Source organism: Xenopus laevis, chromosome 7L (assembly GCF_017654675.1).
Source record: "Xenopus laevis strain J_2021 chromosome 7L, Xenopus_laevis_v10.1, whole genome shotgun sequence".
NCBI classification, from domain to species: domain Eukaryota; kingdom Metazoa; phylum Chordata; class Amphibia; order Anura; family Pipidae; genus Xenopus; species Xenopus laevis.
Window position 1 is genome coordinate 65,756,842 of NC_054383.1, and position 25,525 is coordinate 65,782,366.

A 25,525-nucleotide genomic window follows, 5' to 3' on the forward strand; every position below is an offset into this window, starting at 1 on the left:
TTGTACAGGCTGATACATTAGATAGCTGTAAGAAGGGGTTGGATGGCATTTTAGCAAGTGAGGGAATACAGGGTTATGGAAGATAGCTCATAGTACAAGTTGATCCAGGGACTAGTCTGATTGCCATTTTTGAGTCAGGAAGGAATTTTTCCCCATCTGAGGCAAATTGGAGAGGCTTCAGATGGGTGTTTTGCCTTCCTCTGGATCAACTAGCAGGCAGAGAAAAAAAACCTAAAAGGTTGAACTTGATGGAAGTGTGTCTTTTTTCAACCTTACTTACTATGTTCACACCCCTAAAGCCCTGTACTTTTCACACCTGAGACCCCGACTAAAACTGCCCACATTGTTCACCTGTTCACACCTTTATCAAAATGCTAATGGGGCACCAGCACTCCAGTCACTGTATGTAGTACATCTTAGATTGGTCCTGATGAGTTTTCCTGTGTCCTGCTCTGTTCTGCCTTCCCTATGCTCCCTGTGTGTGCCATACTCTGTCTGCCCCATGCTACATGTGTGTGCCATACTCTGTCTGCCCTATGCTCGCTATGCGTGCCATACTCTGATCATCCTATACTCCCTGGGTGTGCCATACTATGCATGCCCTATTCTCCTTGGGTGTGCCATACTCTTCCTTTGGGTGCCATACACTGTCTTCCCTATGTGCCCTGCTCTGCTTGTGGAACATAAGCCTGGTATTTGTTCTGGGAGTTTGTTAGCATTTGGAAATTAATGTTAGGGGCCCCTAAGGTGTTTAATCATGTTTTGGGGGTACTGTGTTATCCACAGGGGAGGAGGAGGTATATAGATGTAAGAGTATGTCTTAATATGACTTAACTTTTTCACATATGAGTGATATCCCTGCAGTGAGCACCAATCATTTGTTTTTTTGGTGTGTTATTAATGTGGACATGGTATTGTGGTAATGTGGGTGTGGTTTAAAGTGATTGTGGTTTAAAGTGGGTGTGGTCTAAAAACAGGACGTGGCTAATATTGACTTCCATTATCGGCCCTCCACCATGTAGACCAGAATAATTTCGGCCCTCGGTACCACAGAAGTTGGACAGCACTGAACTACAGCATTAACCACTGCATCTGTGCCATCTAAATAAATGATCTTCACTGGTTAATAACAGTCTTAAGTCAGACAAAAAGCAGTAACAAAATTTTTCTTTATTTATTATGAAGACTTCACTCATATATAATTGCACAGGCAGATACAAGTAATCAAAAATATATATCTTGTATAAAAAAGTAGATATGTAGAGGATTACAAAAAGACGCAGAACAGACGGGCACAGACAGAACTGCCTTCGTGATAGCAAGATTGACTTTTCACATTATCTGGGAATTTTATTGCAATGAACGAAAGAAAACAGACAACTGATATGAATGACCCTGCAGATATGAATGACTCTGTAGGAATCCAGTGGATAAAAGATGAGAGTCTCTCTGCATGCCAAGTGATGTGTTTTTATGTGTCACAACATCTTTGCTTTCGTAGGAACATACAGTGTATACAAGACAGCCTATTGTTACAAAGTTATTGATTTAATTGATTTACCAGTGTATTATGTGAGACGAAAGGTAAAAACCATGTACAAAAGGTATATTAGGTTATGCAAAAGGGTATATGAAAAGGAAAATACAGAGGCCAAACTTCCAAAAAACAACACAAAAAAAAAATAAGGCATCCATACATTTACAAGAAAACCGAGAACCTACCAAATTAAATCCGAGGTCATTTGAAGCCTAATTTGTTTTTGAATGACAATTTGAATTCAAACCAGTGCCAGAAGCTATACTCATAGAAAAACATTTCCCCCACTACACTGAAAACTTACAAGGGTTCCCATTACATGTATACAAGTAATTTAGCAAATAATACACATTCCTGCTAAATTCATAGCATGTGTGCATACATATTCAGTAGCTCACGTATACAGCACATACAGTGATAGATCTGTACACTTCAAGCTGTAAAGTCTGTTCTCTGTCATTTCTGCTATAAAGAATAAGCTGCTTTCAGGTGGAAACTTCTTATAAGCAATAGTATATACATAATTTGTCTTCAGTGTTCTGCCAACAAATTATCAATTTATACCAGATGCAGTCCTTCAGCTCCTAGAGTATAAGCACTCTGAGGCAGGCCACTGAAAGTGTATAGCCCAGCAACAGCTAAACACTTGTAAGTGCTCCAGTTTGCACTTACTGTATATAAAGCCATGTGAGTTGGTTCTTCAGCATTACATTTTTAATCATTCCCTAGACAAACACTGAAGATGCCAAGATTCCTATTAAGCAGCAAGTGCAGTGACAATAGAGTTATGGGGGGAAAGGCTGCGTTGTTGGTAAAATAAATGTCTATTTGCTTAAAAAAAAACTGCTCTTTGCATACTGCACTTGTCATCACAAATAATCCTTCATGTCACCAGGGAAACAATTATACATTTTACTGAATGTCCTATTCCACATTGCACCTCATATTAATGGCATAAAGTTAATTGATTTTTATGGGGTTTAAACTCTACGTTATTTTGGGTCCACATGTCACAAAATGAAAGCAGTTTAAAAGCAGCACCAGGATTATGTATGGAAAATACAACTGCAACCAATTTCGCTGAGATTTGAGTTTATAATACAGTATATCTGGCACTTTTAAACTGTCCAACTTTTAAAGCCTGGTGACTTAAGAAAATTATTTCTTACTCCAAGTCAGATCAGTTCCTTAAAGTCTAATTATCTTGCCCAATAAATGTATTTTATATTTTTCTGTGACCTCTCAGTGGTACTCATCAGATTTAGCCTAAAAAATCCCAAACCTGGCACTTATTAGATATTGTTTAATGTTTGGCGAGGAGCAGCCAAAGAAATGCACTAATATATACATGCAAGGTCCTAAAAGTGCAGTATGAATCACAGAGGAAAGGTTATCTATAGTGGTAAAGAAAATAAGTGTGTAGCAAATTAGTTTCCAAAGTTTTTCTTAAGCACAGTTACTAACATCTCAGTCGCTGATGGGGAATGCTAGGAGTTGTAGTTTAACTACAAAAACAGCAAGAGAATATGTCATTAGATTACCTTGCAGATGCTTAAGCCTGATACTATGGGTCTACTATGATACTATGGGTCTACCCAATATTGATTCTGGTCAGCCTAGTTGGACTATTACCTGAAGGGTAATGCATCTATTCTTCTCTAGCAAATTGGCACAGGGGCTCTAATTAATAAGCACTTTCAATATAAATTGGGAAGATAAGAACACTTCAAGCACATTTTTGTAATGACTAATGCCACATCTGTTTTGACCATCCTTAAATCATTAAGGTTCAATCTTTTCGCTAAAGAAATTAATCAGAATATTGATATGGAATGTACAAACGAGTGGTACCCTGTTTGATGCCCAATGCCCTTTGTAGCTTGTGCCCCTCCCTATTGAAAATATGTTTGCAGGCCTAAACTGCCATCTTGGAATATGGAAAATGGAAAGTTAAGCAGAAAATTGGCACAAAGAAAGTTCATATATCAGTGCAGCCGTCCATTCTGCCATAAGTGCTGGCATAACAAGCATCATGTCTTTCTATGTAGGTAAAAGAAGCACCATATGATTCGGAGTACTGCGTGCAGCTAGAAGCTTGTGGAGTTGCTTGGAGTCAGTGGTGGAGCTTCAGTACATTGTTACTTCTGAGCCAGAACACTAACAAAGAAATTAAGTTTTCTTTGCCTTTCTGTTAAGAGAGAAAATACATTATGTCAGTACAAGCTGTCAGAACTTTCTTTTCCATTCTTCTTCATAGCTAAAGCAGCACTATTATAGATATTTAGCACAGTATGAACGCACCATTTATCATGTGGGCAGAACTTCCATATTCTGCATGATTGCATTTGCACAGATAAGTAGGAACTGATTAATTGTTTATGGATTCTTCATAGACAATGTCAGAAATGATAAAGCTACAGTAGCTGCTTTTTCTTTTGAAGTCTTTGTAAATCTAACAGCAAAGGTTAGAAATGCAGCAGGTCCCAATCATTTACATCAATAAATCCAAATGTTTTATTGACACACAACACACTATTCACTCATATTGCACAGTCTAATTAAAGTAATGCTGCAACAAACCTTTAAAATGTAGCAAAGTCTAAACAATAGCAGAGAAAACAATCTGTCTGCTAATAGCATAAATAATTATTTGATATCAAACAAAGTAATTGTGTAATTAAGATAACATTATTCATCACTGTGAGAGAATTGCATCAAAAATTGGAAAAAAATATTTATTATTGTTTTCCATGGTCATGATCTAATGTCTAATGTTGGGTCAGTTGCAACTATTTGTAATACTGTATGTACTAAGAGTCCGCAAAACTATTCAATCATATTTCTATTATCCATTGCATTTGTGTAAGTGGTCAGGCTGGATAAGTGGTGGAATATATGTCCTTAAACAACAAAAGGAGATGAAGAGAGGTGTGTTTTTGTAGAGTTAATCAAAAGTTCCACTTCTCTAAGCACAATTAAGATTAAAATAATTTGAGCAAGTGGGATACAGTACAGCCCATAGAACACCCAGATGCTTGCACATAAAAAATGTATGTATATATTTCTAGAGTACATTTATTATCATAGGACTAATACTGTGCATTCCCCTGCCATAGTCATACTGTAAAACAGGCACAGTATTGCTTTGACATGAAAACTAGCAGTAAATTGACAAATAGCTAATACAATTTCAAAACTATCCCTGTTTAGCGGAACATATGAGCCACTATTTGTTTTTGCCTTTTAAATCAAAAAAGCAATTTAAAATTTAAAAAATGACTCACAAATAAGAAAATGTTCAAAAGATTTGTGATCTAAAGCTGGCAATTGTAGTTCAGTGTGTGTGAAACCTATAATTGGAAATAAATGTATTTGAAGGTTTGTTAAAATATTGACTAGAGATTTACTTTACTGAAGGTTTGTTAACAGAATGATGATTAACTACTCAAAGCAGTCAATCATTAGCCTTTATCATTGTGTCAATTGGTTCAAGAGGACTTGTCATCCAGACATGAAAAGTCCTTTTTAAAATGAAACATGAAACCCAAGTTTCTATAAACCCCATTTTTTATAAAATGGCACCTGCCTGCTTGCTGTAAAGGTGTGAATTCCAAGAATTAAAAAAAAAGAAAGTATTAAATCATTTTTTTAGTGTAAGTGAAGTTTATTTTGCACGACTAACATGCTTAAGAGGATTTAGAATTATTTCTCAAAAGAGCAGTAACATCAAAAAAGTGTTTTAAAATAATACAAATATAATGCAGTGTTGCACTATACTGGTAAAACTGCTTCAGAAACACTACTATTGTTTATACAAATAAGATGCTGTGTAGCAATGGGGGCAGCCATTCAAATGAGAAAAGGCTTAGGTTACACCGCAGACAGCAGATAAGATCTATAGAACATAATGGTGTTATCTGTCATCCACTATTTAACCTGTGCCATATAGCCTTTTTCCATTTCCGTCATTGCTACATAGCAGCTTATATAAACTGTAGTACAGTTTCTGAATCAATCAGAGCAGCTTTACCAGGGCAAAGTAATACTACATTATATTTTCATTACTTTAAAACACTTTAATTTTTACGTGTTATTGTTCCTTTAAGGTGACAGGTCCCTTGTAAAAAGTTCCCTGACTGTCAAGGAAATTTACCAGGAAGTCACAAAAGCTTTTAGTAACAATGCTGAACTTTTATCTTCCAGGATTCCTACAGAATTCTTCAGTTTAAATTTTTAATAAATCTGCCCCTTTGCCTTGCCCCTAGAATGGCATTATAAGTACTAATCTGAAGCACAGATAATTTCATATAACTGCACTTACTTTTCATGATGATCAGAAAATGAAATCAAATGCTAGACAATAATAGAGAATCATGTGAAATGTGGATATAATTTAATCATCAGAGATGAATCAGGTGAAAACTTTGGCAAAACGAAATAGAAAAACATTGTCAGGTGCTCTAAAATGGATGCAATGAGCACATATTGATGCAGTTACTTTCTTTCAAATATGCTTCTGCACTACCACATGGTTGCTAATGCTGCCTCTTCTGATGAATAGTGCTCAACTGTACCTAATGACAATAGGGACCCCTGGAGCTGCCACTAGATTCAGGGTGGCAGTAGGTCCAGGGTTCTCACATTCCCACCATTAAATGTAATGCAAACGCCATCTTGTAAATGCTCTTTGGAAGTATTCTTGTAAATGCTCTTTGGAAGTATTAATCCGCCACTCTAAAAGGGAGGTTTTACAGCTGCTTAAAACTTTTCCTGCATCCCCATGGTACATAATTTCCTATATAACATCTTCTTAGTACATCAGAAGGAACTGTTTATAACTCAACCATTGCCCCAGTATAAGCACTGGCCAACCTCAATTTAAAATATTATACAACTTATATTATTAATCCTTCCCCGGTGTTGATTCGTCTAATTTCCATTAATTTTCTCCTGTGTGCAAAGGTCCTTAGTGTGTCATGTTTTTGCATTTTTTCTGCACATACCAGAGATGAAACATTATAACTAAGAAATGCATCATTTTGAGGAATATGACTGTCACTGTATAATAGCTGTTTTCCTGTTCTGTCTGTCACTTCTGCTCTTTGTAGCTTTCACACAAGCCAGTGCTGGAAGACTATAACTTTCAAACACAGCATGAGGGGGAAATATATTTCATCTGGTTTCCAAAACATCAGCTTGTGCATTACAAATTATACAGTAATTTCTGTGGATACTAGAAGTAACAATCACTTTCCTGTATAAAAAAAAATCCAAACTGTGACCTTATGCATCTATATGGTGAAAGAATTTCTTGGTGAGTCCTAATATGCTTAGAACTTAGAGTAGGGGGTAGATTAGGCACTATATCAATTCAGAGAAGACACTGTTGAACTTTCATCTCTGACTAGAAAAAATAATGAAGGAAGGGCACTGAATTCATGATGTTTGCTTTAAGGAAAAATTTAAAGTGTCAAATGTAAATTTAGGTACAGGTATCAGACCTGTTATCCAGAATGCTCCGCACCTGGGGTTTTCCAGATAAGGGATCTTTTCGTAATTTGGATCTCCATACCCTAAGTCTACTAAAAAATTATTTCACATTAATTAAACTCAATAGCATTGTTTTACTTCCAATAAGAATTAATTATATCTTTGGGATTAAATACAAGGTACCGTATATACTCGTGTATAAGCCGACCCGCGTACAGTTTCTGAATCAATCAGAGCAGCTTTACCAGGGCAAAGTAATACTACATTATATTTTCATTACTTTAAAACACTTTAATTTTTACGTGTTATTGTTCCTTTAAGGTGACAGGTCCCTTGTAAAAAGTTCCCTGACTGTCAAGGAAATTTACCAGGAAGTCACAAAAGCTTTTAGTAACAATGCTGAACTTTTATCTTCCAGGATTCCTACAGAATTCTTCAGTTTAAATTTTTAATAAATCTGCCCCTTTGCCTTGCCCCTAGAATGGCATTATAAGTACTAATCTGAAGCACAGATAATTTCATATAACTGCACTTACTTTTCATGATGATCAGAAAATGAAATCAAATGCTAGACAATAATAGAGAATCATGTGAAATGTGGATATAATTTAATCATCAGAGATGAATCAGGTGAAAACTTTGGCAAAACGAAATAGAAAAACATTGTCAGGTGCTCTAAAATGGATGCAATGAGCACATATTGATGCAGTTACTTTCTTTCAAATATGCTTCTGCACTACCACATGGTTGCTAATGCTGCCTCTTCTGATGAATAGTGCTCAACTGTACCTAATGACAATAGGGACCCCTGGAGCTGCCACTAGATTCAGGGTGGCAGTAGGTCCAGGGTTCTCACATTCCCACCATTAAATGTAATGCAAACGCCATCTTGTAAATGCTCTTTGGAAGTATTCTTGTAAATGCTCTTTGGAAGTATTAATCCGCCACTCTAAAAGGGAGGTTTTACAGCTGCTTAAAACTTTTCCTGCATCCCCATGGTACATAATTTCCTATATAACATCTTCTTAGTACATCAGAAGGAACTGTTTATAACTCAACCATTGCCCCAGTATAAGCACTGGCCAACCTCAATTTAAAATATTATACAACTTATATTATTAATCCTTCCCCGGTGTTGATTCGTCTAATTTCCATTAATTTTCTCCTGTGTGCAAAGGTCCTTAGTGTGTCATGTTTTTGCATTTTTTCTGCACATACCAAAGATGAAACATTATAACTAAGAAATGCATCATTTTGAGGAATATGACTGTCACTGTATAATAGCTGTTTTCCTGTTCTGTCTGTCACTTCTGCTCTTTGTAGCTTTCACACAAGCCAGTGCTGGAAGACTATAACTTTCAAACACAGCATGAGGGGGAAATATATTTCATCTGGTTTCCAAAACATCAGCTTGTGCATTACAAATTATACAGTAATTTCTGTGGATACTAGAAGTAACAATCACTTTCCTGTATAAAAAAAAATCCAAACTGTGACCTTATGCATCTATATGGTGAAAGAATTTCTTGGTGAGTCCTAATATGCTTAGAACTTAGAGTAGGGGGTAGATTAGGCACTATATCAATTCAGAGAAGACACTGTTGAACTTTCATCTCTGACTAGAAAAAATAATGAAGGAAGGGCACTGAATTCATGATGTTTGCTTTAAGGAAAAATTTAAAGTGTCAAATGTAAATTTAGGTACAGGTATCAGACCTGTTATCCAGAATGCTCCGCACCTGGGGTTTTCCAGATAAGGGATCTTTTCGTAATTTGGATCTCCATACCCTAAGTCTACTAAAAAATTATTTCACATTAATTAAACTCAATAGCATTGTTTTACTTCCAATAAGAATTAATTATATCTTTGGGATTAAATACAAGGTACCGTATATACTCGTGTATAAGCCGACCCGCGTATAAGCCGAGGTACCTAATTTTACCTATGAAAACCAGAAAAACTTATTGACTCGCGTATAAGCCTAGACACAACTATGTTATATATGTTGCTCTTTCTTCGCGGCTGGGATGCCTCACTACAACATGCAGGAGCCGTGAATGCTATGAGCAAGTGTACATGCGTTTGTTCGTTTATAGCTATGTGGTCAGATGCTGCTTGTTCTAACCGGAGTCTAACTACAATATAGTAGTGTGAATGTGAGTGAGCGTATCAAAGAGAATACAGAAAAAGAGTGCCCATTCCATTGAAGTCATGCATGACATGGCAGAACATGTTAGCCAACAACCCATTTAATGAGATTAGGGAGGGCTACCTCATCATGCATATTTAAAGCACTTCAAGTCAAATAACTTGTTTCTCCAATACAATATTCTATTTCACAATCACTTCCTCTTACTGAGACCATGGGCAGCCCAAGTATCCATTTCGTGACACGCCGCGTACATTTGTTTGTTTGTGAGGAGTTCACATGATTTATGTACCACAGGCAACTGCACTAATTGCTCTCATTTGTATTTATTATGGCAGCATGTGAGTTTTACCTCAGACAGGCTAAACGTATTAAACAGATAGCATAGCAAGCACGGAATACTTTACAGGCACTTCGCTTCTGTTGTCAATTACAAACGCCCTTTGCCCTGCCGCAGCTCTGCCCCCGCCTCCTTCCAAGTGGTGGGAGGGTTGGCATTTAGGGTCAGCACATGTACCGACTGTATCCAACGCTAGCGAAATGGAGGAGCGGGATGATAACCGGACTACTACCGGCAGCCCTGATATAAATGTGCTACCTCATCCTGCTAAAAAACAGAAACTAGAGAAGACGCGTACTCACGGGACCCAAGAAGACGTGCACTCGCGAATCACTGAATGGAGTAGGAGACGCGCAAGCGCAGTTCAACAAAGCTGTCACGTGGGGCACGTACGCCTAGATGACACTTGCGCTGTTGCTCTTCGCGGCTGGGAGGGGGATTCATCGCTAAAATTTACAGGTAAGGCTGCTGACCCGCGTATAAGCCGAGGTAGGATTTTCAAGCACATTTTGGGTGCTGAAAATCTCGGCTTATACGCGAGTATATACGGTATGTAAAATTACTACAATGAAAAAGGAAATCATTTTTAAAAATTTTAATTATTTGATTATAATGGAGTCTATCTGGAAACCCGTTCCATAACGGGTTTCCAGATAACGGATCATATTCCTGTACTTGAGGCAGAATCACTTTTCTAGCATACTTTTACCATCATTATTTTTGTTGCTGATTTACAACAGATGTTATTAAACTTCGGATCCCTTTAGTGAAGTGCTATTATACTCTCCCTCCTTTTGTTAGACCCATGTGGTTAAAGGTACATGAACAAGTGTCAGCAATTTAATTGATAAATTAGGTTATGTAAATTTGTCTTTGCTAACTGTTAAACCACTGGGAAGATTTCGATATTTGTTAATACAGAAAGGATTATGCATGCCTTTATTGGGTAGTACTTAATGGTGTAGGTATTTAATCACCCTGCTCTAGTCTTGAAACAGCAGACAGTGCTGAATTCATACAAAAAGTGCAGTGCCTCTTCTTTTCACACTAGAGCACAAGGACCTGCCCCACATGTACTACAGGGTGATAAAAATGTCAGCTTTTGTCTGTTTGCACTTTGCACACTGCTCCACTATCTGCAGATGAGCCCACTTTGTTTAGAAAGCATTTCTACTGCATTGTATCGAAAGCTTTGGCAAAATCCAACTGGATCTCATTCACTGCAGCCCTGCTGTAAAAGTTCCTACTTACTACATCATTAAAAATCAATTTGACATGATCATTGCTTCATAAAGCCAAGATCTTAATTCCAGAACATAAGGGTTGATATATTATAGTCTAACCTGGGGAAGCATTACCAATCTATTTTGCAATTTTACAGGAGCTGGAATGAATATGCTCCTAATCCTGAATGTAACCACTTAACAAACCTTCAAAGAAATTGCCCACTACAGGTTTCAAATTGACATGCCTATAATTGCCAGGTTGGGATCATCACCACAAGTGGCTTGTCTGAAACTGAACTAAGCTCTCTAAGTGCTCAATGGTATATTCCATCAGGCCATGGGCCCTTTTCCCATAAACCTCAAGAGGGCTTTAAAAATGAGTTTAAATTATAGGTTTAACAAGCCTCTCTTATTTAGAGAGAAATGTGAAAGTTTATCTATATAAAGGATATTTTCTAAGGAAACAATCTGCACATGTTTGTAAACTATGACAAAGTGTGTCTGTGTATAATGACCGTCTTCATGTAATGAGTATCATAAGATAGTTAATGACTTTGTGTGTGGCAGTGAACTTGATGTATCTGAGTTAGGATCTGAAGTTAATTTGGAAGTTTATTTATAAATTGTTTGGGTTAGTAAAACTATAAAATGACAAAAGTTAAATCTTTACTTGTGGATATGGAGAATAGTCAAGCAGCAGTAACCCACCTCCCTGGGTTGCCATCATTAGGCTTATCATCAGGCTTTTTGCAAAAGCAGTCACAAGTGTGGTCACAAGATGCAACCAATGTGTGTATTGAGGTACTTACACCTAAACACATTCAATTCGCTTGTGTGCAAGTGCTGTTCCATCCGCAGGCCGATCCATGATGAATTGCAAATAAGTGCATTTATTAATACAGGGGAACTCTGAAGCTACAATCATTCTGAAGGTGGTGAAAATTCCAGGATTCCCACTACACAGCAGGCTTGCGCTTAAAGAATCATGCTAGATGTAACTCTAACACCGAGCATCTGAAATTATCCAGTACTCATTCCAACAGTTTTCAGTGTAATTGCATCTCATTCACCAAAACCATGCAACTGTGATTATTTTACCACATGCAATGCAACTGTGTCAAACAAAAATCTTCACTAAACAGCAATTACTATTGAATTGTGAGGGGGAAAAAAGATACACTGAAGGTAGAAAACACAGCAAATTATGTCTGGATTTGAATTTTGCACACTTGCAGTAGTTTAAGGGGCAAATTCATCAACGGTCGAATATCGAGGGTTAATTAACTTAATGAATGGGCCCCATAAATGTCTCACAAGTAAGGTAATGGGTAAGGGATGAGAGGGGAGACACCTATGTGCCTACTTCCTCCTGTCCCTCAGGAACACAGCACAGTGTTTTAGCCATGGGGCAGCTGCAGGTCTCTGAGAGTCCTACTGCAATTCATTTAGACAGGATGGCAAATATGTCTATTTTGTGCACTTCCCAGTCATAAATTACCCCTATTATATATTAAAAATATTACTTATATAAACTTTATCTAGAAGAATGTTGGTCCTTAACTGCACGCCATAAATTATTTCAGACAATATTTATATTCTTAAAATAAGTTTGTGTAGTACTAATAATAAACTCTTTCTTATTACAATTCCTATTGTTACAAATAATCTAGACAAACGGAATGGTGAAGCAAATTCTTATGCATGCTTAAAATTTATACAGACTCATGCTGCCATGAATGATTCTAATACACATTTCCAAGAATGCTACAATTACAAATCTTAGTGACTAATAGCATTCTAAAAAACATTTTTTTAGGAAATGGTGCTATCTGATCTAAGTGCTTTCTCTGCATGATGAGGGTGCAATTGCTTTTTAATACAGATCACTTTATGTTACCATAAAGGTTATGTTCACTGTGGAAACACAGAACCTTTATTTCAGAGGAACTTCCTGTATTAGAAGTTTTGTTGCAGCTTTAATGAGGCGAGGTTAATTTTAAGTACAGTGGTTAAGAGAAATTTGCTGATGTTTCTTAACTGAACACTGGGTATGCTAGGAACCTTTCCCTTCTGACCGGTAGCATTTTATGCCTGACTGGTGAACCTCAATAACATCAGCAGGGGTACAACTAGCATTAGCGCAGCATGTGAATTGAGGACCAGTCAGTTTTAGAAGCCACAGGATGCTAAATTTATAAACAATGGAAAACCAACTGCTTTTTTAACATACGCACATAACTACAAATCTAAATAAACTGCACTGCCATCATAGTGATTATTACAGAGTGAAAATGTATTCACGTATAGTATGTAATATATGAGGAATTCAAACTTTAAAATGATACATTAAAAATTTTCTATTCAAAATATTAATCTACATTAAAAGTTACCTATAGGTCACATTGATAATTTTTTTGCTGATTGTTCTGCTTTTGTAAGTAATTGTCACTTGAAGTTCCTGAACCTGACTGTTTTGCCAACCTGACTGTCCCATCTCAGTCTTTCATTTAGAGTTTCTAATGCTAACTGACTACGGCACCACAAATATGGCAGCCCACTCATAGAGGAACATGGGAGTAAGAAAGGTAATGTAAAATCATCAGGCAAATACTGATTATAAAATTATAAATAGCATTCAAAGATAATGTCATGATGGATATAAAAAAAGGTTATTTTCTGGTGTCAGTATCTCTTTAAGAGCCAAAGAGATGTACTCTGTGCATTAATGTAGATTTTTAAGTAAGAAATAAGTACATAAAGTAAGTAAAGATGGCCACAGATACACCAATAATATCGTACAAAACTAATTTTCGTATGATATTCTATGCATGTATGGTGGGAGACGAGCCTACTTAATACAATCTTTCTTGGAAAGATCTTTTCCAGGATAGAACGTAATTGTAATGTCTATGGCCATTGACTCATTTATCAGCAGAAGTGATGAGCAAATGTTTTCACCATAAATAAATACCCATTTAATTCAATGGAAAGAGAAAACTTAAAGGGATTCTGACACGATTTTTATGATGTAGTTTTTAGCTCTAAATTACACTGTTTACACTGTAAATAATGCACTCTACCATATAAAATGTAATTCCTGAACCAGCAAGTGTATTTTTTTAGTTGTAATATTGGTGTGTAGGCAGCCATCTCAGATCATTTTGCCTGGTCATGTGCTTTTAGAAAGAGCCAGCACTTGAATCTGCTTTCTGGCAGGGTGTTTTCTCTCCTACTGAATGTAATTGAATGTGTCACAGTGGGACCTGAATTTTACTGATGAGTGCAGTAGTAAAGAGTGACTGAAGTTTATCAGAGCACAGGTCGCATGACTGGGGGCAGCTGGGAAACTGACAATATGTCTATCCCCATGTAAGATTTAAAAATTAAATATAAAACAATCTGTTTGCTCTTTTGAGAAACGGATTTCAGTGCAGAATTCTGCTGGAGCAGCACTATTAATATGCATTTTGAAAAAAACATTGTTCTTGTCTTGGTGGTGTTTTAGTCTGACAGCTCAGTAATCCAGGTGCAGAATCTGAACTGTTACACTTTGCTACATTAGTTGATACATTTTTCAGTAGCATCTGTGGAATATTAGCAACTATTGTGTCAATTATAATAGCTGCCTTTAATAAAAGTCAGGGATTCTGTCAGTGGTGGAACTACCGGGGGAGCAAGGGGTGCGAGCGGGCCAGGGCCCCCCGGCAGTTCAGGCGCCGCTAATTTCCAGGCAGTTCTGGGCGTACGGAGGGGGCGGGGGGGCCCGGGGGGCGGGGGGGGCCCGGCTGCGTGTCCTGCACCAGGGCCCGCCCCCTTCTAGTTACGTTTCTGGATTCTGTTCAGCAGGGCCAAAGATAAGAAATGTATCAACTAATGTATCAATTTAGAAAAGTTTACCTAATCAGTGACCCCTCTCACAGAGCTGCCGCAGAAAGACATATTAAGATGAAAAATTAAACTTAAAGCTTCAATATTAGAAAAATGGTCATTAATAGATAATAGATAGCAATAGATAGCTTTAAAGAGATACTGACACCAGATATTATACATTGTTTACATCTATTATAATATTGGTGTTGCATGCTACTTATATTTTTGGAATAAAGTATTTGCCGGATGCTTTTTCATTACCTATCTGGCTCCCTGTGTTTGTCTATGAGAGGGCTGCCATATTTGTGCAGCAGGAGTCCGTTAGCATTGGAAACTTTAACTGACAGGCTGAGATAGGACAGTCAGGTTGGCAAAACAGTCAGGTTTAGGAACTTCAACTATTAATAACAAACCTCGCAGCAAAAAAACAATCAACATAATATAATATAGTATATTGTATATATTTATATGTATTTATAAATTGTAATTTCTGTAGCACCACTGCACTGTAATCTGTAGCTGCAGATATATTTTAGGTTTCTTACTGCATATATACATACCTTATCAATTTCCTAAGCTTTAGAAAAGGGCTGTGGTTGAGCTTGAAACATGACAATCATGTAGTAATTTTTCATTTTCAGTTTGCTGTTTCTCTAATTTATAAATCATATCAAAAATGTACTCATAAATAAGAGAAATCTGTATTTAAGCTTTGTTGTTCTTTAAGGAAAGTCAACTACATGTTCTGTCCAATAGTTAGTAACAAACCCCCCCATTGGTGTATTTTGTATTTGCACTGGAAAAGCCTTTGAATGGACTTTGTGAAGGTGCAGTGGTCAGTGTGTGGTGAATGAAACAGAGCAATGTTAAACATAATATATTATGTTGAGTAGTACATTTCTCTATCATTCCTACAAACTGCACTTAACAGGAGTTGTACCAAAATGTACCCCACATCATCCAAATAATTGGTCCTTGTTTTAAATAATTAAGACTTGTAGAATTAGACATCTTGAAGACCACAGATATGTATCTAAACCTGCCCTGTGCATAGCAATTATCCCCACTGTTAGTGGCTTTGTTTTCCCTTGATTTAGACAGTGGGTGGCTGTGTAGGAAACATCACAAACATCCTGCTGGATGTTATTTTCAATAGAAGTAACAAAGCAGGCTGATGTGTACTTTATTATGCGACAGCTTCAGAATAATATTCATTGATTTGGTGAGGTATTAACATGACAAGTGAAAGGCAGATAGTGACTAAAAGTCACTAATGTGCAAATTCTAGTACATTAGTACCTTCAATTGTGTTATACAGGCAAAATTATCATTGTGGAATGGATTATAATGTTTGTGCAGCGTTAATGTTGCTAAAGTCATACATTTTAAGATTATGTTATTTGAACAACAGGCTTTGTGGTTATTGTGAACACAGTTAACAAATCCAACAAGTTGATAAATGTACAGTGTTTAAGTTCAGAAGCTGGCTATTTGTTCATAGATTACTGGGTTCCAGGCAAGTAGGCCACTCATTGTCCATAAAAACAATTACTTGTAGTTTTCCATCCTGCCTTACTGAAATCCCAAAGGTTCATGCATTCTGATTAATATGGCCACATAAACTGAAAGCTGATTAGGCTTGCTTCCCAACAATTACTGTCTGACCCATCAGTGCACCTGCATGTTCAGCTAATTGCTGCTGAAATTAGCAGAAAGCAATTTTAATCTTTTAATCTAAACTGTTAATCACCTTTGCCAAAAATGATGTGGAACATGTGCACTGGGGTCGAACTTGGTGGATTTTTGTCTATTTTAACCCAAATTAGCTATGTAACTGTATTAGACAGAAAAGCATAATCTTTGAATGCAGAACAATATGTGATATGTAGTGAATGCTATACTTAATACCTGAAATACTAAGGTAAACCCACAACATACCTCCCAACTGTCCCGTTTTTTTTGGGACAGTGCCGATTTTGACAGCTCAGCCGCAGTACTTGATTGTTACAGAAATGGCCCGAGTTTCTCTTTGATCTCCTGCACCGACGACAGAAATAGCTACAAAGTTTATAAAACTTTTAAAAAAACTTTTGCCAGACAGCCCCAGAATACTCAGCACCTGCACTTAGATACATTTGTAACAAATTAAGATAAGTAAATATACAATTGTAACTATTTACGATAACCAGGTCTCTTGGGAGAACTGAGACTTGGAGCATAAAGGTCAATTCAACTTTATTAGCAAAACTGTAATAACCCATAAACCATAATAGCCCTAAAACCCCCAGAAATATGTTCAAACGTTCCATAACCTGCTAAATATTGTAAAATGAACATGGTATTTAGAGGGTGTGGCTACACACGGCAAAACTTTTTGTCCCTCTTTCTGATTTTCAGATGTTGAAAGGTATGCCCACAAGTCTACACATATTTGAAAACCAGAGAGCCTTAAAAAATGGCAAATATGCATTTGGGTAGAAAATAAGTCTACAAAACTCCAAGGTGCAAAACTCTTTTTCGGCTTTTAAAAAATTCTGAAACTCAACTCAGGTGAACCTTTATTTCCTACTTGATGATTTGTAACAAGCCCTGATCTTAGCTTCTCAACAGCTGCCCAGAGCATACTGTGCATTAGGGATGTGTGGGCCTGCCTGGTACCGTGGGTCAGGCGGGTTTGGGTTGAGCTCTTCTTCCTACTCTACCTGCCCGCGAATTTACACTGCTGGCTTCCTGATCCCAGCATCCTTTTATATAGTCTTGCGCTCACCCTCCCCACCCCTTTTGTGACAAAATTTGTGGGGCAGACGACACTGGTCAATCCTGGATCATTATTGTTATAGAGATGCTGAACCTTTAGGGAGGTGCATTAAGCTCAGTAAAATAAGGCCATTTCTATATAATTCCATAATAATTTATAGGGTTTAGTCCTCCTTTAAAAGGCCTATTCGTTGTAAAAGGTTGATATATGTTATCATTGTCAGCAAACCCCACTGCCAGCCACAATGTGATTACGTTTGTATACATCTTTTAATTTATAGCAACAAAGCAGATGACCATTAAATGCTACCTGCTTATTGCTACGGGGTAGGCAAATTTCATACCATTTATTATATTACATGGGTCTTTGAATCATGTTTTTGGATACTTACCCCCTCAAGGACATAGGAATTGAAGTGATTTAGGAATTGCTGGCTAATTAATTTTATCTGTGCAAAGTATGCCTTTAAAGCAATGTGCTTTTTTAGAATGTAGATTTGCTATGTTGCTATGGTAAATTTTTACAGCACAATACATTTACTTCTGTGTTTATTTTCAGGCCAGCACCCAGAATGCACTACAGCCTGTGCAGCTGTACAGATGGCTTGCACTCATGTGGTAGGCATATGTGAAGTAAAATCATAAAAAATGTTTTTCCAAATAAACTGAATTTACTTATATAAATACCTCAGTGGCTAAACCATTTCTTATATTAACAAGTCAACTGCAATAGAAGATGTGGTAGTATTCAGTCTATATCTATGCTTGTTAATCATTGGTTGGTAGCATTGCTGAAATATTTGCAATGGTGTGTGACTTTGTGCTGTGTGTTTTCTACAAGCTATGGCCAATTATTTTACATTCACTCCTTTTCACAAATAATGATGACTACCAAAAACATGCAGACAAGATAATTGGCTTCTGGTGAAAATAACCATAATGTGAATGTTATAGGTAACTTAGATTGCAAGCACCGCTGGGACAGGAACAGATATGAATGATAAACAATCTCTGTAAAGCTGTGCATGTCAAATCAACATACTGTAACTGCAGGATATTCATAATAAATGTTAATAATAATAATTGCCCCTTGGTAAAATAGAACAACCTGAATCCTATAGAAAATATGTGATATTTTACATATCTACAAAACTCAAGGTTTTCCCACTAAAATTTGAATTTCATCTGTGCACTAACATTGGTGCAAATTAGCGTGGTGCAACAGGTGTGAGTTAAATGTCAGTTCATGCTTTGTAGCAAAAATCAAGGTCCAGATTCCCAAGAGCAACCATTGTTGTTTCCTGAACTGCTAAGGAAGGAGACGCTATCACATAAATAAATGTAAATACACCACCCTTTGCTAGCACCAAGTCACTATAACATTTATGACAGATAAGTATTTTTTTCTAACACTAATCTATCTTGTTAAACACTACATGTTTTTTCAAGCACAAATGTAAATCATGAGCATGCTGATGGCTTTCAAGGAATTCTGTCATGAAAAATGTAACTTAATATTTGTGCCTTAAAACAATATTTACTGTACATAATGCAAAGTGTTGCAAGAAATGTTTTACCTAAAGTCTGAAAAAAACAAGTTAGACTTATGGCACATGGAGCATGTTATCTAAATTACTTCAACCAGGAAAAAAAGCATAGCTACTGTAGCCAGGAGCTGTCCCTTAGAATAAGGATTGACAACTGCCTTGGTTTGGAGCACATGCAGTCGATTATCTCCTTGATATCCAATGATCATAGTATGGTGTAATAATTGCCTGCATGTGCAAAACCATAATTCTCATAGAGTTTGTTTTCTCTGAAAGAATTCAATTTTTTCCATACGAAATGCTGGCAAGTCTCAATGTCAAAGTGTTACAAGTCTACACGTTACAGTTTACGTGAAAGGGGATGTTGAATCATTGATTGCTTTCTTGTGTTTTATGGCTGTATGCTACTTTATATTTGTAACACACTATTTTTTCACAGCACAAGCCCTATTCACTGAGCTCCAGTTTAAGAGTATATTGCCCCTTTAAGAGAATGTAAAATGAAGCTTGACCCCAAGTATACAGAAAGATAAAAGTATAGAAAGGCCAGTATTTTTTCTAGAAAAGGTGGTCACAGGTAGCAAAATCAGTGGCGTAATGTCAAGACTAAAAATGGGACCCCTAGCAAATTTATGTTAAACCTTCAATGTTAATTTTACTTTATTGTTCCATTTATTTTTATAAATAAATATATAAATAAAAATGATCATTTGGGGGCAGATTTACTAAGGTTCGAGTGAATTTTCGAAGTACAAAAAGTTCGCATTTCGAAGTAATTTTTTTGAATACTACAACCATCGAATGGGATACTACGAATTTGAATTTACTTCGACTTCGATTCAAAGTAAAAATCGTTTGACTATTCGACCATTCGATAATCGAAGTACTGTCTCTTTAAATATTTCGCCATCTTAAACCTGCCGAAGTGCTATGTTCGCCTATGGGGACCTTCCAGAGAAGTTTTCTAAGTATTTTATATTCGAAGGAAAATCGTACGATCATACGATAAAATCGTTCGAACCATACGATTCGAAGTACGATCGGAGTATGACAATCATACGATGAATAAAATCCTCTGACTTCGGATTCGAATGTCGGAGGATTCTATTCGATGGTCGAATTTCTAAGTATTTTCCCCTTGAAATTCGACCCTTGATAAATCTGCCCCAGAGTGTTGTTGGCTTGACATTTATTATCTCACTAATTTATTCACTTAAATGCCTGCAAAAATATGTCTGACCACTAGGGTAGAATATTCAATGTTATATACTGTAGCTATTTGGACATAATGCTTACTACTAACGCACAACACAATTGTTCTGATTATTTTTCTTTTAAAATGTTTTTTCCACTACTACCACAAACTACCCAGGTCTGGACTGAGATTCAATAGGCCCTTGCATTTCAAACATATAGAGGCCCAAATAGCCCTCATTAAATGGTTATGTCTACATCTAAGGCAGCTTACAACAGCCCCTCTTGCATTTGCCAGAATCTAGGCCTGGTTGCTGTAGTAAAATGGGAGAATACGTAATGAATAGATAGGCTAATCTTTCAGAGCACACCTGTATGTATTTACAGGTATGAGATACCTTATCTGGAAACTTCAAATTACTGTAAAGTCATAGTGTCTCATAGTGTCCATTTTTTAAAATTCTAATTTTTAAAAATGTACATATATTCACTCACATGGCAGCATATTCAACCTGATATTAATGTTATCTTGCAACATATTTGGAAATCCAAATTGCACTGATTTAACATAATGGCCTTCAGAAGGCTGTTAAGATCACTAGACAAAAGTGAGTTCAGTATAGTACCACATAGTTCTGGACTAACTGACGACCTAGGCTCCTACTTTGAATGATCACCTTTGATATTGATAACTTTGAACAACCATACATATAAACAGTTTAAATATAAAGTTTATTTAGAATTCAAAGCTTTGCATTAAAAATATGTGTGTGCGCTACCAGCTTCAGTCTGTGTGTAAAATACCACTGCCAAGACAAACAATTTTGAATTGTCTGAAATGTTTTGTGCACTCAACAAACTGCTTTACCCTTGAGTAATGGCAAGGAATGTATTTTATGACTTTTAGCCTTTTTTCCCAGAGAAAAATACTGAGAAATACCTCTGAGACAATTCATTGTGGTTGTGGCATTGTGCTACATAAACCTAGACAATATCGAAAACTGCCTTTTCATTGTGAGAGGCCACTTCTCATTGCTGCATAAGGGAAATAAATATTTTGCCTGCAGCTACCAATAACAGCAATCAAAATAGGTTGTCCCCAAATGGGCTAGCACACAAGGTTATTTGACTGAAGCTTAGTAGCAGTAATAAAATTATGAAGGACTGACACTGTCCTTACTGATTGCCAAAAAAAGGAAAATTTGCGCTCACCATTAAATTTTAAATCATTTAGCAAGTTGCAGGTAAACCTTGGACTGTGAAGAATGTATAATGAAGTAGTAGAATTCTTAATGAATCAGATGAAAGTTGAGTGTAGGACTGGCCAGACCACTCTTGACTTGGTCAGCTTCAATATATTATAATATACGGAAAATCCATCTCTGTTTTGTTTAATGGGGAGGGCATTTTTTGGTAGCTTCATGCACAGAATGTCTTGTATCCTGAATATATTGATTATGGGTGAGTACAGAGGGCCTCTTATATTTGTCTTCTCATAGACACCAATTGCTAATAAGTTCCAGTAAAATATGCTAGAACTAAGCCCATTTGGGCACCACCCATCCTGATTGGTAAATACCCTGGAACTCTGGGTTTCAATCCTGGGTAAAGAGCTCCTTAGGCTCATGTCATATTCTCTTCCAGTGCTAAAAATTGTCTATGCAAATTGTTATTTGCCTAATGGAACCAGCCTGTCACCAAACTACCAGAAGTCACAGGTAGGTTTCATTTAGATAAATTCTATTGTAGTTGGGTTCGGGCTTTTCTCTGCCTTCTGAAAAGTTCTGGTTTAGAATACACTAGGGGACCTATTTACTAATATTCAAAAAAAAATTCAATTTATTAAGTGCAAAAACCACAAAAATATCCAATACAAAACTTTGCCAAGTAAAGCAGTCAAGGCCTATTGAAGTCAATAGTAATTGTCCGAAAAACATGAATTTTAATGGGTTTTCATATTTTTTCAAACTTTTATATTCAGATCTTTTAATGTATTACACGGCATTCGTGGTTTTCGAGACATTGAATTTACTCTTGGTTTTAAAAACCTCATAAACCACTAAAATGAGGATGTTGATAGCTGGGCCTTGTCACTGAGAAAAACCCATGATAATCCCTGACAATTCCTGATCGCCATCACTCAGTAGTGCCAATAAAACATTTCATTGACCTAATGGATCAATAGTAAGCATTGGCACAACACTTGGGGGCACATTTACTAAGCTCGAGTGAAGGGTTAAAAGTAAAAAAACTTCGACCATCGAATAGGCTACTTCGACCTTAGACTACGACTTTGATTCGAACGTTTTGAACTAAAAAACGTTCAACTATTCGACCATTCGATATTCGAAGTACTGACTCTAAAAAAAACTTTGACTACATACTTCGCGACTTTAAAGGAGAAGGAAACCCCCTGGGCGCAAAACCCCTCCCCTGTGTTGCCCCCCCCCTCCCTCCTCCCCCCTGGCCTACCTGTCTCCCCGGGCAAATGCCCCTAACTTGTTACTCACCCCTCTGTGCAGGTCGTGTCCACGGAATTCACAGGCACCATCTTCTCCCACGCGGTCTTCTTCCTGCTTTGACCGGCGTCTTCTGGCACATGCTCAGTAGGAGCATTTTCAGGTACGGATCTACTGCGCATGCGCCGAATGTCATGAAGTTTTCTGATTTCACTTTGTGACATTCGGCGCATGCGCAGTAGATCAGTACCTGAAAATGCTCCTACTGCGCATGCGCCAGAAGATGCCGGTCAAAGCAGGAAGAAGACCACGTGGGAGAAGATGGCGCCTGTGAACTCCGTGGACAGTACCTGCGCAGAGGGGTGAGTAACAAGTTAGGGGCATTTGCCCTGGGGGACAGGTAGGCCAGGGGGGAGGAGGGAGGGGTTGCAACACAGGGGAGGGGGAGGGGTTTTGCGCCCAGGGGTTTTCCTTCTCCTTTAAACCTCCCGAGCTACAATGTTAGCCTATGGGGACCTTCCCAATAAGTTTTCTAAGCTATTTCTGATCGAAGGAAAATCCTTTGATCGATGGAAAAAACTATTTTTCCTTCGATCGATTGTAGTATTTGCGGTAAATCCTTCGACTTCGATATTAATTAACCCTCGATATTCGACCCTTAGTAAATGTGCCCCTTGAACTTCCTAATTTAATTTTCTTTTTCCGAACAACCATATTGGTTATTGGTTTCCTGCAATATTATTAGGTGAAAAAAATTGCCATCTACATTTAGAGGTGATGGTTGTGCAAGTACATGTGCTTCTTTTGATGTCTGCACCAAATTACATTTCCATGTTTTTTCAGGCACATTTTCAGGGAAAATCCAAAATGGCTAAATGCAGACAAATCTCAAAAGTTCAAATAAACTAAAAGGGTTTTTTTTAGCAGAAAACATATGGGTGGGCCAAATGTTTGCTTGTGAAACATTGTTATGTTATTAATTCATATACATGAAAAGTATCATCTGGACATAAAACCTTTGTGTGACAGATCCACTCAAGCTGTCCCAAAGTTAGGCTTTTTTACCTGCAACAAATATTTCTTGTCAAGTACATTAGTGTATCTCGCATTACAAATTCTTCTCCTCTCCACTGAAGAAAAGGGGATCATTTTGGGGTGACCTCTTTCCAGAGAGGTTGAGGTTCTGAAAATAGCACACTGTCCTCCTCCTTTGTCTTGGCTGCAACTGTGTTCCTGGTCAGAGTCCAGATGAATTCCTGCTGAATGGAGCTTTCCAGGAGTAGAAATTGAGTTGAGTTCAGAGGAGCTGGATCATGCCAGCACTAACTGATTCTCCACTGAAAATTTGGATCTAAAAATGCAGCCTCATCAAATGAACTAATGACAGGATTCCATAAATCTTTTTTGCTTTTTGCTATATGCTGCCATTATTCTGCAAACAGCCTTGCCTGGCAACAGCACAGTAATGTGACTTGATGAATGGCTATGATACTGTTGTTCTTTTAACATGTTTGACCATGGTTTAGCAATACATACAATTTGCATATTTAATAAATAAGAGCATTTTCTCATGGGTGCTTTGATTTTAGTCTTCTTCTACATTCTTCTGGGTACCTAACAAAAGATGACAAATACACCTGGATAGTTCACATTTGCATTTACTTTGCAAAACCATAGTTTTGTATATCTACGTTTGAAATGTATTTTAAATGCATACGCTTATCTTGTGGTATCTATTGAAACGGCATATAGACAAATGAAAACTTTGTTCTATCCTTTACTGATCTATAACAAGGATGCCCAAAGAATCCACACATGGCCACACATGGGTAGTCCTTCAGGAAATATGTATGGTCCCCAACCTGACCAAGACTTACATTTTACTTTACAACGATTTTTCATATAGTATGATACTATTCGGCCTCCCCACAGAAAATATTGCACAATCGAAATTTAATCACACCATGTAATTCATTATAGATCTAATATAAATTATAATGGTGTTGGGAATGAAATGTCTGTTTGAAAACACACACACAGTGAGATATGAGAGTAAAATGTAAGTGTTTAGATGGTGCATTCTGGATAAATATGTTTATGGTTTCTGATAATGTTTTCTGGGAAAAGTGAATTTTATTTCATACTCTTAAGCAATATATACACGTATAAAGTAAGAGTAACATCAAAAAATGAAAGAGTTTTAAAGAAATAATATGATGTACTATTGCCCTGTACTGGTAAAACTAGTGTGTTTGCTTCAGACACTGCTATAGTTTATATAAAGAAGCTGCTGTGTAGCAACGGGGGTAACCCTGCAAAGCTGGAAAAGGAGAAAAGACAAAGGTTACATAGTCAATATCCAATTTATTCTACTTATCTGTTATCTGCTATGCAGACCTGTGCCTTTTCTCCTTTTCCAGCTTTGAATGGCTGCCCCCATGGCTGCACAGCAGATTGTTTATATAAACTATAATAATATACCTGAAACAGCACACGTTTGACAGTGGAGAACAACAATATTTTGTATTTTAATTACTTTAAATGACTTTAATTTTTTGGTTTACTCTTACTTTAGTGCCTTCTTTTCCCCAAGCTAAAGTTATAACATATATTCTCTACTACCATTAGATTTTTGTATTATATAATGATGCCACGTGACAATGACCACACTATAACATAAACAAATATGCAGCAACGGAAGGCAGGGGTTAAAACAGTGTTATCCCAACAGCCCACTTAATTTGGTGGAACAGGTTGTGACTTGGACCCCATAGCACCCCTGCAAGTTAAAGGAGAACTAAAACCTAAACATTAATATAGCTAAAATGCCATAATTTCTATCATGAACTTATTGCACCAGCCTAAAGTTTAATCTTCTCAATAGCAGCAGTGATCCAGAACTTCAAACTTGTCACATGGGGTCGCCATCTTGGAAAGTGTCTGCGACACTCACAT

The 25,525-nt window shown here is 37.1% G+C and overlaps 1 protein-coding gene across 2 annotated transcripts in view; it reads right to left on the minus strand.

Annotated features, from left to right (window-relative positions):
- Nucleotides 1-1,150: 1,150 nt before the first annotated feature.
- cxcl12.L (C-X-C motif chemokine ligand 12 L homeolog) overlaps nucleotides 1,151-25,525 on the minus strand; it is a 46,634-nt gene continuing 22,259 nt past the window's right edge. Inside the window, 1 exon segment of one of the 2 annotated variants that reach the window (NM_001090163.1) lies at nucleotides 1,151-3,725. In NM_001090163.1, coding sequence (NP_001083632.1) covers nucleotides 3,707-3,725 — 19 coding nt within the window. In that variant the 3' untranslated portion in view covers nucleotides 1,151-3,706. 2 annotated transcript variants of the gene reach the window in all.